This window comes from Gekko japonicus, unplaced genomic scaffold, assembly GCF_001447785.1.
Source record: "Gekko japonicus isolate JY-2015 unplaced genomic scaffold, Gekko_japonicus_V1.1 scaffold1446, whole genome shotgun sequence".
NCBI classification, from domain to species: Eukaryota; Metazoa; Chordata; class Lepidosauria; order Squamata; family Gekkonidae; genus Gekko; species Gekko japonicus.
The window spans coordinates 456071-470844 of NW_015164714.1; the positions used below are offsets into that span (position 1 = coordinate 456071).

General features: G+C 43.3%; 1 protein-coding gene across 1 annotated transcript in view; it reads right to left on the reverse strand.

Moving 5' to 3' along the window:
- The window catches only part of VEPH1 (ventricular zone expressed PH domain containing 1), a 147103-nt gene extending 137762 nt beyond the window's left edge, over positions 1-9341 (reverse strand). Inside the window, exons 1-2 of the mRNA XM_015409553.1 lie at positions 9218-9341; positions 8395-8460 (exon numbers count right to left, since the gene is read on the reverse strand). Coding sequence (XP_015265039.1) covers positions 8395-8460; positions 9218-9341 — 190 coding nt within the window. The remainder of the gene's footprint in view (positions 1-8394; positions 8461-9217) is intronic.
- Between the last annotated feature and the right edge of the window lie 5433 nt (positions 9342-14774).

Here is a 14774-nt window from a genome sequence, read left to right on the forward strand (position 1 = left end):
GTCTCCTATACTTTCTTTCATTTTAATCTACTTGCTCTCTTCACATGGAAGTCAACCAGGTCACTCATTAGATGTATGGTGGCACAGCTTCAGACAGTCTTATAGAAATGTCAGCTGCTTCCCCCCCCCCCCAGCAATCAGCATCCGAAGTGTATGTATATTTCAACATTGCCTTAAAAAAATAAATCATAACTGACCCAAAGAAAAAGAACGTGCCATTGAGCTGCAACCGACTTATGGTGACCCCATCCACGGGGTGTCCAAGGCAAGAGAGGATCAGAGGTGGATTGCCTTTGCCTTCCTCTGTGCAGCAACCACAGTCTTCCTTGGTGGTCTCCTATCCAAGCACTGGCTGTGGCCAACCCTGCTTAGCCCCCAAATGCTGATGAGCCTGGGCTAAGCTGGACTATTCAGGATGCTGACTTGAAAAGCTATCCCATATGCAAATCAGAGTTAACTTTAACAACATATGTCCGAATCCTTATATTTGCTAAGATAGTTTGGAAAGTTGTTCTCACAAGAGATGCTTGGTGTCTTTCAAATGTTGCGTGTTTTACTTGCCACATTCTGATTAAGGATGTTTGAGCAGCTCCCGCCAGTTTCATTTACAATCTGCTCACTGATTGCAAAAGGGAGATGATTTATCACTGGACAGGTTGGCTGTTTATGAGCTGCTCAAGCCTATATTGTGGGTTACTTTCTGCATGCTCAAACAGTATGGTAAAGTGCAATCAGCAGCAATTCAGACATTTGGATGAGTGGAATGCTATGGATATAGTTTATCTTCATTTCAGTAAGGCTTTGATAAGGTTCCATATGATATTCTTGTTGACAAGTTGGTAAAATGTGGTTTGGATCTTATTACTGTTAGGTGGATTTGTAACCGGTTGACAGATCGCACCTGAAGAGTGCTTGTTAATGGTTCCCCTCTTGTAGAGGAGTGACAAGTGAAGTGCCTCAGGGATCTGTCCTGCATCCAACATCTTTATAAATGACTTGGATGAAAGAATAGAGGGGATGCTCATTAAATTTGCAGATGACACTAAATTGGGAGGGGTAGCAAATACAGTAGAAAACAGAATCAAGATACAGGATGATCTTGACAGGCTGGAACACTGGGTTACAATTAACAAAATCAATTTCAACAAAGATAAATGTTAAGTTCTGCATCTAGGAAGAAAAAAGCCAAATGCATAATTATAGGAAGGAGAAGTTGTCTTGGCAGTAGTACTTGTGAAAAGGACCCAGGGGTATTAGTAGACCATACACTGAATATGAATTAGCAGTGTGATGCGGTAGCTAAAAAAGCAAATATGATTTTGGGGTCCATCGACAGAAGTATAGTGTCCACAGCACAGTGATGATATCGCTTTACCAGGCTCTGGTTAGACCTCACTTGGAGTATTGTGTTCAGTTCTTGGAACCACAGTTTAAGAAGGATGTTGACAAGCTGGTATGTGTCCAGAGGAGTGCGACTGAGATGGTGAGGGGTCTGGAAACCAAGTTCTATGAGGAAAGGGTGAAGGAGCTGGGTATGTTAGCCTAGAAAGGAGATGGCTGAGAGGTGATATGATAGCCATCTTCAAGCTTTTGAAGGGCTGTCATATAAAGCAGGGGTCCCCAACCTGCACCCCATGGGCCTCATGTAGCCCCCAAGCTCTTTCTGTGTGGCCCTCCAACCTGCTTGTTTCCTGTTATCTCCCTCAAGTCATTTTCCCTCAGACCCACACTGTTCTTTCTACCTCAATAGCAACATTGTTTCTTCTGGTCTCCATGGTTCCTTCTGTCAGCCCCCTCTTAATCTTAACCTCCATACTACCATTTTGGCCATTCTGGATGCTTTGCTAGCTAGCAAAACTCAGGTACCTGTAACGCTCAGCTCCTTCACTCCTCCTCTCCATGCATTACCATTTTGAAGGCTACATATGTGTGTAAGGAAGATAAAGCAGGAAGATAAAGGGAAAGGAGTTTGTAAGCCACTCTGAGACTCCGAGTGAAGGGCGGGATATAAATCCAATCTCCTCCTCCTCCTTTTTTTCTTCTGCTGCTCTGCTAAAAATTCTGTAAGAAGATGTCTGCAAAAGAAAGTGCTATTTCAAAGACACAAAAAAATTGCAGACGAGCACCATGTTTTTAATGACAAACGGACTACTGAGTACTTCTTTGTTTTAAACAAGGATAAAGCAGTTTGCCTGATATATCTTGAAACTGTCTCAGTATTAAAGGAGTACAATGTTAAAAGGCACTTTGAATCCTGTCACAAGAGCTTCTCAATATATCAAGGAGAGGTGTGAATGAACAAGATAAAGTCTCTGAAAAATCAATGTTTTGCAGCAAAATAGTTTTAGAAAGCATGTTGAGGAGAATCTGTCTACTGTGAGGGCCCGCTATCATGTTGCTAAATGTATTCCTGAGTGGTAGACTGATGGTGAATTTGTTAAAAAGTGCATGGTTAAAGTAATGGAGGAAATCGTGTTAGTTGTGTCAGTTAGGTTTATCTGCATCTACAATCACCAGACATGTTGAAGAACTAGGAGAAAATCTGAATATGTCACTGATTGTCAAGGCAAAAAGTTTTGATTTTTTCCCCCTTTGGCATTAGATGAGAGCAATGACATTATAGACATTGCTCAACTACTAATTTTTATCAGGATGGATAGATTCCAACATCAGAATTACAGGAGAGTTGTGTGCACTGCAAAGTTTTAAAGGCACTACAACTGCAGAAAACACATTCTTGAAGGTGTGTAAATCAGTAGAAGATCTTGGTCTGAGTTGGGATAAATAGAACAGCATCAACTGAAATTGCAAGAAATATGGTGGGAAGAAAAAGTGGTGTTGTTGCCAAAATCAGTGAAGAGTTATTGAAATTAAATGGTACACTTCCCAATGCAATTTTACTCCATCATCCATCAGCAAGCCTTGTGTAGTAAGATTCTTCAGTGGGAAAGCCTGATGCATATTGTTGTATTTAACATTAATTACATTAGGCATTGTGGTCTTACTCATCGTCAGTTTTGAAATTTTATCTCAGAGATTGATGCAGAATATGGAGATGTATTGTACCATGCAGAAGTCAGGTAGTTTAGCAGAGGCAAAGTCCTCAAACTTTTTTTCAGTCTTCATCATGAAGTTGATGTCTTTCTCAAGGAGAAAGGAAAAGGTCAAGAAGTACTTTCTGACCCTGGATGGATTTTTGATTTGGCTTTCTTAACTGATATCACAGTGCATCTGAACACATTGAATCTAAGGTTGAAAGGAAAAGGAAAGCTTGTGTGCCATGTGGATTCTGAATTGAAAGCTTTTGAAGCATAATGAAACATTTTTGTGAAGCAAGTTAGTGAAGGTAAGTTTTCAAACTCCTCATGCTGCAAAGGACTAAAACTTGAGAAGGACAGGAATTTAAAATTCAGGTTTGGAAGACACATTAAAGCACTGAACCTATGCAGATGGAATTCCAGAACAGATTCACTGGTTGCCATAAGCATGGAAAGGAAACAAGCATGTTTCAGAATACATTTGAAGTAGCACCAGAAGATGCAAGTAACTTTTTTCAGATACAATTAATGGATTTGCAAACCAGTGATAATCTCAGAGTCATTACAGTCTGTTGGATTTCTGTTCTGATCTACCTGATATATTTAGCAACCTAAAGAAATTTGCTGCAGGCATGTTCACAGTCTTTGGTACCGCATACATTTGTGAACAAACTTTTTCTAAGATGAAAATTGTGAAATCCAAGTGTAGGTCAAGACTTACAAATGAATGTTTATGTGACATTTTAAGGGTGTCTGTCACAAACCTTGTTCATTAATACCTTGGCTAATAGGCTTCCTCAGGAGGTTGTGGTCTCTTATTTCTTTGGAGGATTTTAAGTCGAGGCTAGATGGCCATCTGACAGCAATGCTGATTCTGTGAATTTAGGCAGATCATGAGAGGGAGGGCTGGAAGGGATGAGCCAGTGCTTGGCTCTTCTGGCCCTTTCTTACAAGCCCAGGGTAATACCAATCTCCACTTTGGGGTCAGGAAGGAATTTTCCTCCAGGCTAGATTGGCCAAGGATTCTGGAGGTTTTTTTTGCCTTCCTCTGGCCATAGAGCAGGGGTGACTGGGATAATAGGGGTGGGTAGGAGGTAGTTGTGAATTTCTTGCATTGTACAGGGGGTTGGACTAGATGTCCCTTGAGGTCCCTTCCACCTCTATGTTTCCATGTTCTATGTTTATGTATGTTCTCAAACAGCTGAATGTGAATTCCGAGTTTCCTCCTTATAGCTCTGTTGTTGTTGTGTGCTACTTTGCAGCCATTTGTCTAAATAAAGAGTGAGCAAATGAGTCAGTCAATTATTTATAAATCAACTCTGTCTGTAAATAAGTCTTACAGTTTGAGTTCAACTACCTGACCCAGGAAGCAGTCCTAAGCAGGTCTACTCAGGAGCAGATCTCATTTATTCAATGGGACTTACTCCAGGAAAGTGCTCTTAGGTCTGCTGCTTCAGCCATTTGTGACCATGGGGAAGAATTGATTTCACCTGCTATGTTGGAACCATGATAGAAGGAAGGTAAGGTAACCTGGAAAGCAGATGGAAATGAAATTCTACCACTGCTGCTACTGTGCAGCCACAAAGCTGTTCAGCACACTGTTCAAGCTGGACAGCAGCTGAGCAAGGAGATCCAAAATTTGACCCATAAATACAGCTGCTAAAAACGGTATGCCCAGTGCAAAGTATGCAGCATCTCTAATTCTGACAGTATATCTTCACCAGCTGTTTTCCTGGATTGTGCCCTGGAACATAGTGGGAACTGCTGAGCCAATCTGCTGTGGATCCTAGATGGTGCTCCTGCATAATTAGAACTCCATTTCTGGGAACTCTTCAAGTTAAATCGATTTCTCATTAAAAAAAGTATTATTATACTGTTTCTCATAATGTCTTGACAAACTTCACAGGACATGTTGTCTGCTTCACGTTTGCTGAGTGCCTATCTTTGAGTAATTTGTGATGGCAAGTGGCAAACTGCAGCACGTTCTCAAGAGCAATATTACATACTGGCAAGCACTCCACTGTGTGCTGTAGCAGATCTTTCCCCTCTATATATTCGCTGCCTCATTTTAATCTGCTCTTTGTGAATGAAATGCAACAGGGAAGCTCTAAACATAGAACTTTTATGGATTCTTTGGCCTGTATTTGATCTGTTCTAAGCCTGGTTCGGGTGTGCTTTTACGTCGCTTTATGCAATTTTTTTTTTTTTTTAAATATTTTGTTGGTTTTATGGCTGCTGGTTTGAGACCACTTTACTGTTGGCTGGTCTAGTTTTATTTGGGTTGGTCGTTTTCGTTTTATTTGTAAGCTGCCTCTGGAAAAGCAGTATAGAATGTTCTTCTAAATAAATAAGCTATTGTTCTCAGCTTTTTTGCCCCCTATTCTGAATAGAAGGCCCACTAGAATTGGGAGCATGGATGTTTTGCTTTCTCAGTGGGGAAAAATGGTGATCAGCAACCAGCAGTGAGTTTCTTTATGAATGCATCAGTTCACAAGAACAGGATAACACAAACCCATCAGGTTATTTGAGTTAAATACTGCATATCCTGGTGGGAAAGTGTATCAATGGTTATTAGACATGGTAGCTAAACAGAACCTCCATGTTCATAGGAAAAATGCTTCTGAATACTAGTTGTTCAAAGTGTGTGTGCGCATGCAAACAAGAAGCAAGAGATGTTGCATTCAAAGCTTTCTCATTGGTTTCCTGACAAGCCACTGTTGAAAACAGAATATTTGATAAAACGAATTTTTGTTTGATTCAGCAAGGTTTTTTACAATGTTCCTCTATTCATAACTATGATTTAAATGAAAGCTGTTTAACGTGTTCCATCATCATATCAATGTTGTTCAGACATTATGATCACAATTGTGTATTTTACCTAATTTTGAAACTCTGATTCAATCTGAGCATTAATTAAACTTTCTCCTCTCCCCCATGCCCCAGAGCTGTCATGGAATCTATGGCATCATCAACTGTTTCGTCTAGAAATGTTTGAGTCAGGGGGTTACTGGGAAGGTTTGCCTCATAGAACTGACCTGATACTTCCCAGACCTTTCCTGATTGCTGCAAGTCAAACACCAGTACTGACATTGACCTGGACCAGACACAGGATACTGCTGCTGGAGTAACAGTCAGGAAGCTCCTCACCAGACACCCTATATTTTAGTCTCTTGATGAAAGAACTCTGCTTGCCACATCAGGTCAATTCTAGCTCTGAATATCCAAATAAGGAATCTTTCAGTCTTCTTCACACTGCGTGACTAACAGAGTTGTTCCCTAGGAGTAGTGACCTGAAACTATCATTAGTCACCCTTATTTCTTCAAGCCTTCTGTGATGGAATGCTTTTAGATGTGCTGTACAAACAGCTGAAGGACTGTGAAGGGTTAATTCATCACAGAAACAGAAAGCCTTGAGTGACAGGCTGCTCCAAGGAATCTGATTGGTTAGCACCAGCTGTTCAGAGAAAGACTTCTGAACTGGATGCTGAGGAGGATTCAGTCACATTTATGCCTTGACTGAGCTGAGTACTGACAATCCGGTTTCCGCCCTAGCTGAGAAGAGTAGACTACTGAAAGTTTCAGAATTCAACCCTGACTGAGAGCAGTTTAACACAGACAGGAGAACTGAAGAAAGTTGGCAAGGATGACTGCAAGGATGACAGGCCAATGAAAGGGGATAAATCTTCTAGACAAAGAAGGAATTCCCCTACCCAGGCTAAAAAGGGTGATAGCTCTGAAGAGTGGAGAGATCCCTGGTCTGGTGTGGTTAGAAATTGCCTTTGGAGACCATTTTCACCTCTTCAACAGTATGTGAACAGATATCTATATATCTAATAGCCAAGTTGCCCCCGTGAGTGCGGACCGCTAAATCCGCACTCCGGGGGCACTTGGGGGGGAGGGGAAGGTTTGTGCACACGTGGGGTGGTCCCAACGTGTGCATAAAAATCCAAAAAGTTGAAAAAAAATTTGGGGGGATGTTTAAATCCCCCGAAAGTGACAGAGCGTCCCCTGCACATGCGCAGGGAACGCTCTGTAGCTGGCCTCGCTGCCCCGCTGCCGCCGCCGCCTCGGAGCCGGGCGGGCGGGTGGGGAGGACCGTCGCCGCTGCCGCGCCTGCCGCCGAGCCCGGCAAAGGGGGGGAAAGGACCGGCCTCGGAGCCGGGCGGGGGGGAACCGGACTCGCCTCCGCCGCCTCAGAGCCGGGCGGGGTGGAGGACCAGCCTCGCCACCGCGGCCTCGGGGAGATCGAGCGGGGGGGATGGAGGAGATGGAGCTCTTCTCCCCCCCCACGAGTATTGCGGGTCCCCCTCTTGTTTATTCTTAAACAACAGGTGCTTTCTCATATAAAGCTTAGGAAAAAGTTGGGTCCTTGTGAAGGAAAAAAGTGTGAGGCTAAAGTTTGCTAATGGATATTTCCAATTGAAAAATGTTCCATGGATGAGTTATTCCAATGCAATGAACACAAGACGCCCAGTTCTTTATCTCCTTATTCAAATCTCCAAGTGATGTGGTAGAAGTCCTGAATTCCTGCCTGTCTGCTGTAGTTAAATGGCTAAGAGTGAACAAATTGAAACTATACCCTGACAAGACAGAAATAATGCTGATTGGAAAGGCAGAGATCTTGAAATACATTGTGCTTCCCACCTTCAATAGGGTTCAGCTGACCCACACTGACTCAGTCAATAGTTTAGGGGTTATACTGGATCCAACATTACTGCTGGAGAAACAAGTTAAGGCAGACGCCAAAAAACCCTCTTTCTACCAAGTTAGTTTACCCTAGAAGATGGTCCACTACCTTGACATGGGAAATCTGTAGCACTCAATAAAGGTCTACCTTCAAAGTCAACTTGGAGACCCCACTTGGTGCAGTATGCCACAGATTGGTTATTACAAGGAGCTAGGCATACCATGCATATTATCCCCACTCTGCAGTCACTCCATTGGCTACCCATCAGTTACTGGGTTCCGTTTAAGATAGTTTCAGAGGGTAGTCATGTTGGTCTGCAATAGGCCAGCTAGATTGGCATCCAGTAGGACCTTCAAGACTAACAAGATTTTGGGTATATAAGTGTCCGAGAGTCAATGCTCCCTTCGTATCTGACAAAGGGAACTTTGACTCTCAAAAGCTTATATATACACCAAAAATCTTGTTGGTCTCTCATGTGCTGCTGGACTTCAATCTGGGTTCAGTTCAAGTTACTGGTTATCATATACAAAGCCCTTCATGGCCTTGGCCCTCATATCTGCAGAACCACCTCTTATGCTCTGCCCCAACAGCTTCACTCATCTGAGCAAGGCCTTCAAGCAGGTGCCACCCTGCAAACAGGCAGGATCAAGTCCCCACTGTGACCCTCACCTAATGGAGTGGCCTGCTTAATGTGGTCAGGAAGGCTCCCACACTCCTCCTCGCATGTCACAAACTCTGCAATACAGAATGATTCGGGATGGCATTTTTACAAAGGGTTTTATTGTAATGGAATTGATTAAGGAAGAATGCTTTAATAAAGGAAAAGCTGTGGACTACTGTTATGTAACTTCTGCATTGTTTAATGTACTATGTTAATAATTTCACTTTATTTCAGCTTTGTTCCAGGTTGTTTACCTGGCTTTAAGTCCCATTACACTGCTTATTGGATATCCTATCCTATTGGCTGCATTGACACACTCAGTACATACATACGTACATACATAAATTAATAAAAAGGAAACATCTTATGCCTGATTAATCCATTCAAATTTATACCAGACTAATCCACTCAAGAAAATAAATTGTCTTGGTTGCCCACCTGGTTGAACGGTGAATCTGAGGGTGATTTCCCACAAGCGTTGCTCCGCACTCACTCTTCTCTTTGCCCCGATGGTTCATGTCAATTTCACACAAGCTGCTGCACGGCTGCATTTTGCCTTGCAGCTTTGCGTGATTTTCCCTGCATCTACCATGCTATTTACCATCTATAAGAAACTAGTGGAAGAGTATACTGGGTTCTAGACGCATTGTAGTGATTTAGCTCATAATTTATTGGAGACAAGAGAAACTGAGACAAGATAGTCCCAGGGCAAATTCAGTACCTGGTGGTGGTGGTTGGCTGATGTGGTGTGCAGGTCCGTCGATTCCTGATGTGTCGTCTGTTGTCTGCTTCTGCGGGAATGGCAGGCCCATGCAATGTGTTCTGTCTTGCCATAGGACCGGCAGGTTACATCCTGAAACTGGCAGGAGCAGTGTTCATGCGGACCCCCACAGCTGGCGCACGTCGGTTGTGCTTTGCTTGCGTTGAGTGCGGGGCGGTTCCAGATGGCAGCCATGGCCCTCAGCTGGCCTGACAGCGAACCTGAAGGATGTCCTCCTCATCTGATGGGTCTGAGATGGGGTTGGTGGATGTGTGGTGGGCCGCCGATGCCTGGCAGCCTTTTTGGGACTTTTCTAATGCTGTGGCCACTTGGAGTGCCTTGTCCAATTTGATGTCCTCGAGGCCGACTTCTGGTGGAGTTTTGGCTCTTGGATGCTCCAGATGAATTGGTTCAAAAGGGCATCCTTGATAGCAGGGAACTCACAGTCGATTGCTAGTCTGCAAATGTCTGTCATGAAGTCAGCAGCTGATTCTCCAGGTCTTTGGTTTCACGCAAAAAAGTCCATGCGCATCGCCATCTTGGATGGTTTCGACACGAAATGATCGGTGAGGGCCTTTACCAGTTCCTCGAATGTCACGGCGTCCAACGTCTTGGGTGTGATGAGGCCCTGCACCAGGCGGATCGTGGAGACTCTGCACATGCTGAGTAGCCATGATTTCTTCGGATCAGCATCGGTTGTTCCCTGGACCCGGAGGAAATAGGTAAGTTGCTCAACCCAGGCCTCCCACAGCTCCAGGTGAGCTGGTTCGAAGATAGAGATCTGTCCTGAAGTAGCTGCCATGACTCGGAGTGCTGATGTGATGCGGGGCCTGGAGGCTGGTGCACAGTGCGGTGCTAGTGGCAGAGTTGGAGGCAGAGTCGCTCATTGGGACCTTCGTCGCCAGTATAAAGTACTGAGTTCTAGATGCGTTGTAGTGATTTAGCTCATAATTTATTGGAGACAAGAGAAACTGAGACAAGATAGCTGGCCTGAAATCCATCTTAAATCACCCAAAGAAACCACACCCCACTCCCCGTGATAGGTTTACTCTTTGCACTCATACACCAAAGGTCCTTTCTTGGATCTGAGCTAACCTATTGGTCCATTCTAGGATCCGCGCTTTGCATTGTTCTCTGATGTGAAGCTACACCCGTTCGCATGGCCATGTGCAAACCCCGACCGCGTGCACAGTACTTGGTTAATATACAACAAAGAGGTTATCCAGATATTTGTAGTGCAGTGTCATCAATATGCTGACGATACACAAACCTAATTCTTCTTTCTAATTCTAGAGATAAAGGCAAAGCACTTAATTGATGTTTGGAGATGGTGAAGGGATGCATGTGGACAAATAAACCAAAGCTTAAACTACTAGACAAGACAGTCCACTGTCAGCAGGCTGAGCTGTGTAAGTTTACAATTAGCACTGGATGGAACTGCCCTTCTCCTGAAGAATCAAGTTCACAGTCTGGGGATACTTATGGATCTGGTTCTGTCGCTTGAGAAGTAAATTGCTGAAGTTGCCAGGACTGTGTTCTACCTCTTTACATTGCAGTCTCATCAATGGGGGCACTTGTAGAGAAAGCAAATCTGACCACAGTTACACATGCCTTGGTAACATCCAGGCTGGATCACTGCAACATGTTCTATATTCAGGACTGACTTTGAAGAATGTCTGAATACTTTAACTGGTGCCCAATGCAAGCAAGGTTTTTAATTGTGAGCCCCTGCAGAGATCGTATTTCACCAATATTGGGCCAAGTGCATTGGCTACTAGCTTGTTTCTTGATCCAGTTTAAAGACTGTGGAACCCCCTGCTCCAGAAAACTTGTCTTGCCTCAAAACATGATTACTGCCACCACTGATGTACAATTTCATACCATTTGTATTCTGAAAAGTTTATATTCAGGCAATAGATGGGTTTTCAATACTGATATGTTATGCAAGCAGCCATGTTTGAACTGTGGAAATTCAAAATTGAATTAAAAATATATTTTGCAGCAGACGTGACTAAGCCTCCTGAGGAAATTGTTCCATCTTTTTGCAGTCACTGTGAGAGTCATTTCTCACCTGACTTTTCTCAGCAATCAAAATGAAAAATGGGTTGTTGTGATCCTTTCCTGCATGCGCCAATTCCATGCATCTTGCCAAGAAAAGCAGCATTTAAATATACTTGCACAATTCCAAACTGATGTGATGTGCGTGAGTATATTTTGTATTCATGTATACTTAATAGAGAACAAAACATTATGCCAGACATTCTCCTGAGATTTCCCTCTCAGTAGGAGTTCTGTCCTAAGATGACTGACAAACGATGTTCTGAAAGTGTTCTGTTTTTGCAGCAAGAAAATTCACATTCATACAACACTGAACCAATTCACCCCATGCTTATAGCAGACTCACCCGACTTGTGACTGGCCAAATTGAACACATCCCACCAGCCATCTATGACAGCTTTAAAAAGTCTTACTAAACCTTCTTTGCTGTCTCTTGCCAAGCACCTGCTTTGATTAACAGGCTATGCGAAGTATTTGTGCTGGTGAATTAATAGTTGAACAATCCTCATTAACAGAATGCCTGTGGTGTATAATAATGCTGGAACAGCTCAGATTAGAGCAAGTCCCCATTAAGGTAAAGGTAAAAGGTAAAGGTTTCCTTTGCTCAAAAGCCAGTCGAATCTAACTCTAGGGGGCGGTACTCATCTCTGTTTCCAAGCAGAAGAGCCAGCACTGTCCGAAGACATTTCTGTGGTCATGTGGCCGGCATGACTAAATGCCGAGGTACACAGCATGCTGTTACCTTCCCACAGAAGTGATACCTATTTATCAACTTGCATTTTCTTGCTTTCGAACTGCTAGGTTGGCAGGAGCTGGGGCCAGAGATGGGAGCTCACTCCGTCATGCAGCACTAGGGTCTTGAACTGCTGAACTACAGACCTTCCTGTCTGCAACTCATTATCTTAACTTCTGAGCCACCATGGCCCCATTAGCACGTAGCAAATATGTCATTCATGTTACGGATGTTACATTTTCGTTTCTTTTAAAATCTTCTATGTTTCCATTGCCATTAATGTTGGCCTTATTTTTGTTGTGGTCATTGACAATTCTTTTGTTTTTATGGCAGTTTAATGCCATTTATATGCAGCTATGCAAACGATGCACAAAAATACATACCTTTTACAGGACATTGTCAGCAAAAAGAAAATAAAAGTGTCATGGGTTTGTTTCTCATGAGGGTGAAGCAGACTCAAAAAGAGAATATTCAAATGGAACCAGTAAGTTTGTGGACTTGGCTTCCTTCTTGATTTACATGTGGAGGAAGAAGAACTTGTTTTTATACCCTGTTTTTCTCTACCCTAAGGAGTCTCAAAGTGGCTTGCAATCACCTTCCCTTCCTCTCCCCACAACAGGCACCTTACAAGGTAAGTAGGGCTGAGAGAGTTCTGAAAGAATGCTGACTGGCCCAAGGTCAGCCAGGTGGCTTCCTGTGGAGGAGTGGAGAATCAAACCTGGTTGTCCATATTAGAGTCCACCATTCTTAACCACTACACCATGCTGGCTCTGTAGACTGTCGGGGTTGAAGAAGAATATCCTGCTCTGAATATTGAGATTGGCATAAAATAAAAGCCAGGGTTAAAAGCAGCCATTGGGTGCAAACATGTCTCATATCCCTTGGCTATTGAATCAGAGGGCTAATTTCAAATGTTACTGTAATATCAAGATGAATGACGCAAATCATTCATTTTGCATGGCAGGGCATGTCTAGGGATCTGGTTGCAACATGGATCATACAGACTCACGTCTGGCACTCACATCACACTAGAACTAGATGTGGCACGAGAAGTGCGGCTGCTGCAGAAAATAGCAGCATCACGTCCCCTCTATCTCTTGCCCCTCTGGCAGCGTCTAGACAAAGGAGGGGGAGACACAGAGACACTGCTTTCAGTGGCAGCCACAAGACACAGCGTCCTCCTGAAACTGCCCGATCCTCGCAGAACTCACAGGGGAGATGTCTTCAGTACATTACACACCAGTGTATGTGGGGCACTCAACAGATTAATTAATTAATTTACTTTATTTATACCCCCACTTTCCTCCCTACTGGGGAGCAAAAGTGGCTTTCGTTTTAATATTTTTAAATTATTCTCTCACTACAAACACTACAAACACTAACACTAACCTAAAATAAGCTATACAAGGATCATATATATTGATTAGATGCATATTTGGCTAAAGCTCTCTCTATAAAGAAATAGTTTTTGGCATATAGCTAATTTCTACCGCTTCTGTTGTTGTTGTTCAGTCGCACAGTCGAGTCCGACTCTTTGCGACCCCATGGACCAGATCACGCCAGGCCCTCCTGTCTTCCGCTGTCCTCTGAAGTTTGCTCAATTTTATGTTCGTTGCATCTATGACACTGTCTAACCATCTCATCCTTTGCCGTCCCCGTCTTCTTTGACCTTCAATCTTTCCCAGCATCAGGGTCTTTGATCTTCTTGCAGTCCAATCTTAATTCCCGCTTGTGATTCATCCAGGCCAGCATTTTGCATGATGTACTCTGCATATATATTAAATAAGCAAGGTGACAATATACATCCTTGTCGTACTCCTTTTCCTATGTGAAACCAATCAGTTGTTCCATATCCGGTTCTAACTGTCGCTTCTTGACCCTTATACAGGTTTCTCAAGATACATGTGAGGTGGTCTGATTTGAACATTCCTTGGCATTGCCCTTCTTTGGGATTGGAATGTATACTGATCTTTTCCAATCCTGTGGCCACTGTTGCGTTTTCCAAATTTGCTGGCAAATGGAGTGCAGCACTTTAACAGCATCATCTTCTAAGACTTTGAATAGCTCAGCTGGAATACCATCACCTCCACTAGCTTTGTTGTTAGCAATGCTTTCTAAGGCCCATTTAACTTCACATTCCAGGATGTCTGGCTCAAGGTCAGTGATTATACCGTCGTGTTTGTCAAGGACATTGAGGTCTTTCTTGTATAGTTCTTCTGTGTATTCTTGCCATCTTTTCCTAATCTCTTCTGCTTCTGTTAGGTCCCTACCGTTTTTGTCCTTTATCATGGCCAGCTTTGCATGGAACGCTCCCTTGATTTCTCCAATTTTCTTGAAGAGATCTCTAGTCCTTCCCATTCTATTGTTTTCTTCTATTACTTTGCACTGTTCATTCAGGAAGGCCTCCTTATCTCTCCTTGCTGTTCTCTGGAAATCTGCGTTCAGTTGGGTAAATCTTTCCTTTTCGCCTTTGCCTTTCGCTTTCCTTCTTTCCTCTGCTATTTGTAAAGCCTCATCAGAAAGCCATTTTGCTTTCTTGCATTTCTTTTTCTTTGGTATGGTGGTGATTGCTGCCTCCTGTACGATGTCACGAACCTCTGTCCATAGTTCTTCAGGCACTCTATCTATCAAATCCAGACCCTTGAATCTATTCTTCACCTCTACTGTATATTCATCAGGGATGCGATCTAGGTCAAACCTGAATGGCCTCGTGGTTTTCCCGATTTTCTTCAGTTTAAGTCTGAATTTTGCAATGAGTAGCTCATGATCTGAGCCACAGTCAGCTCCAGGTCTTGTTTTTACTGACTGGATAGAGCTTCTCCATCTTTGACTGCAAA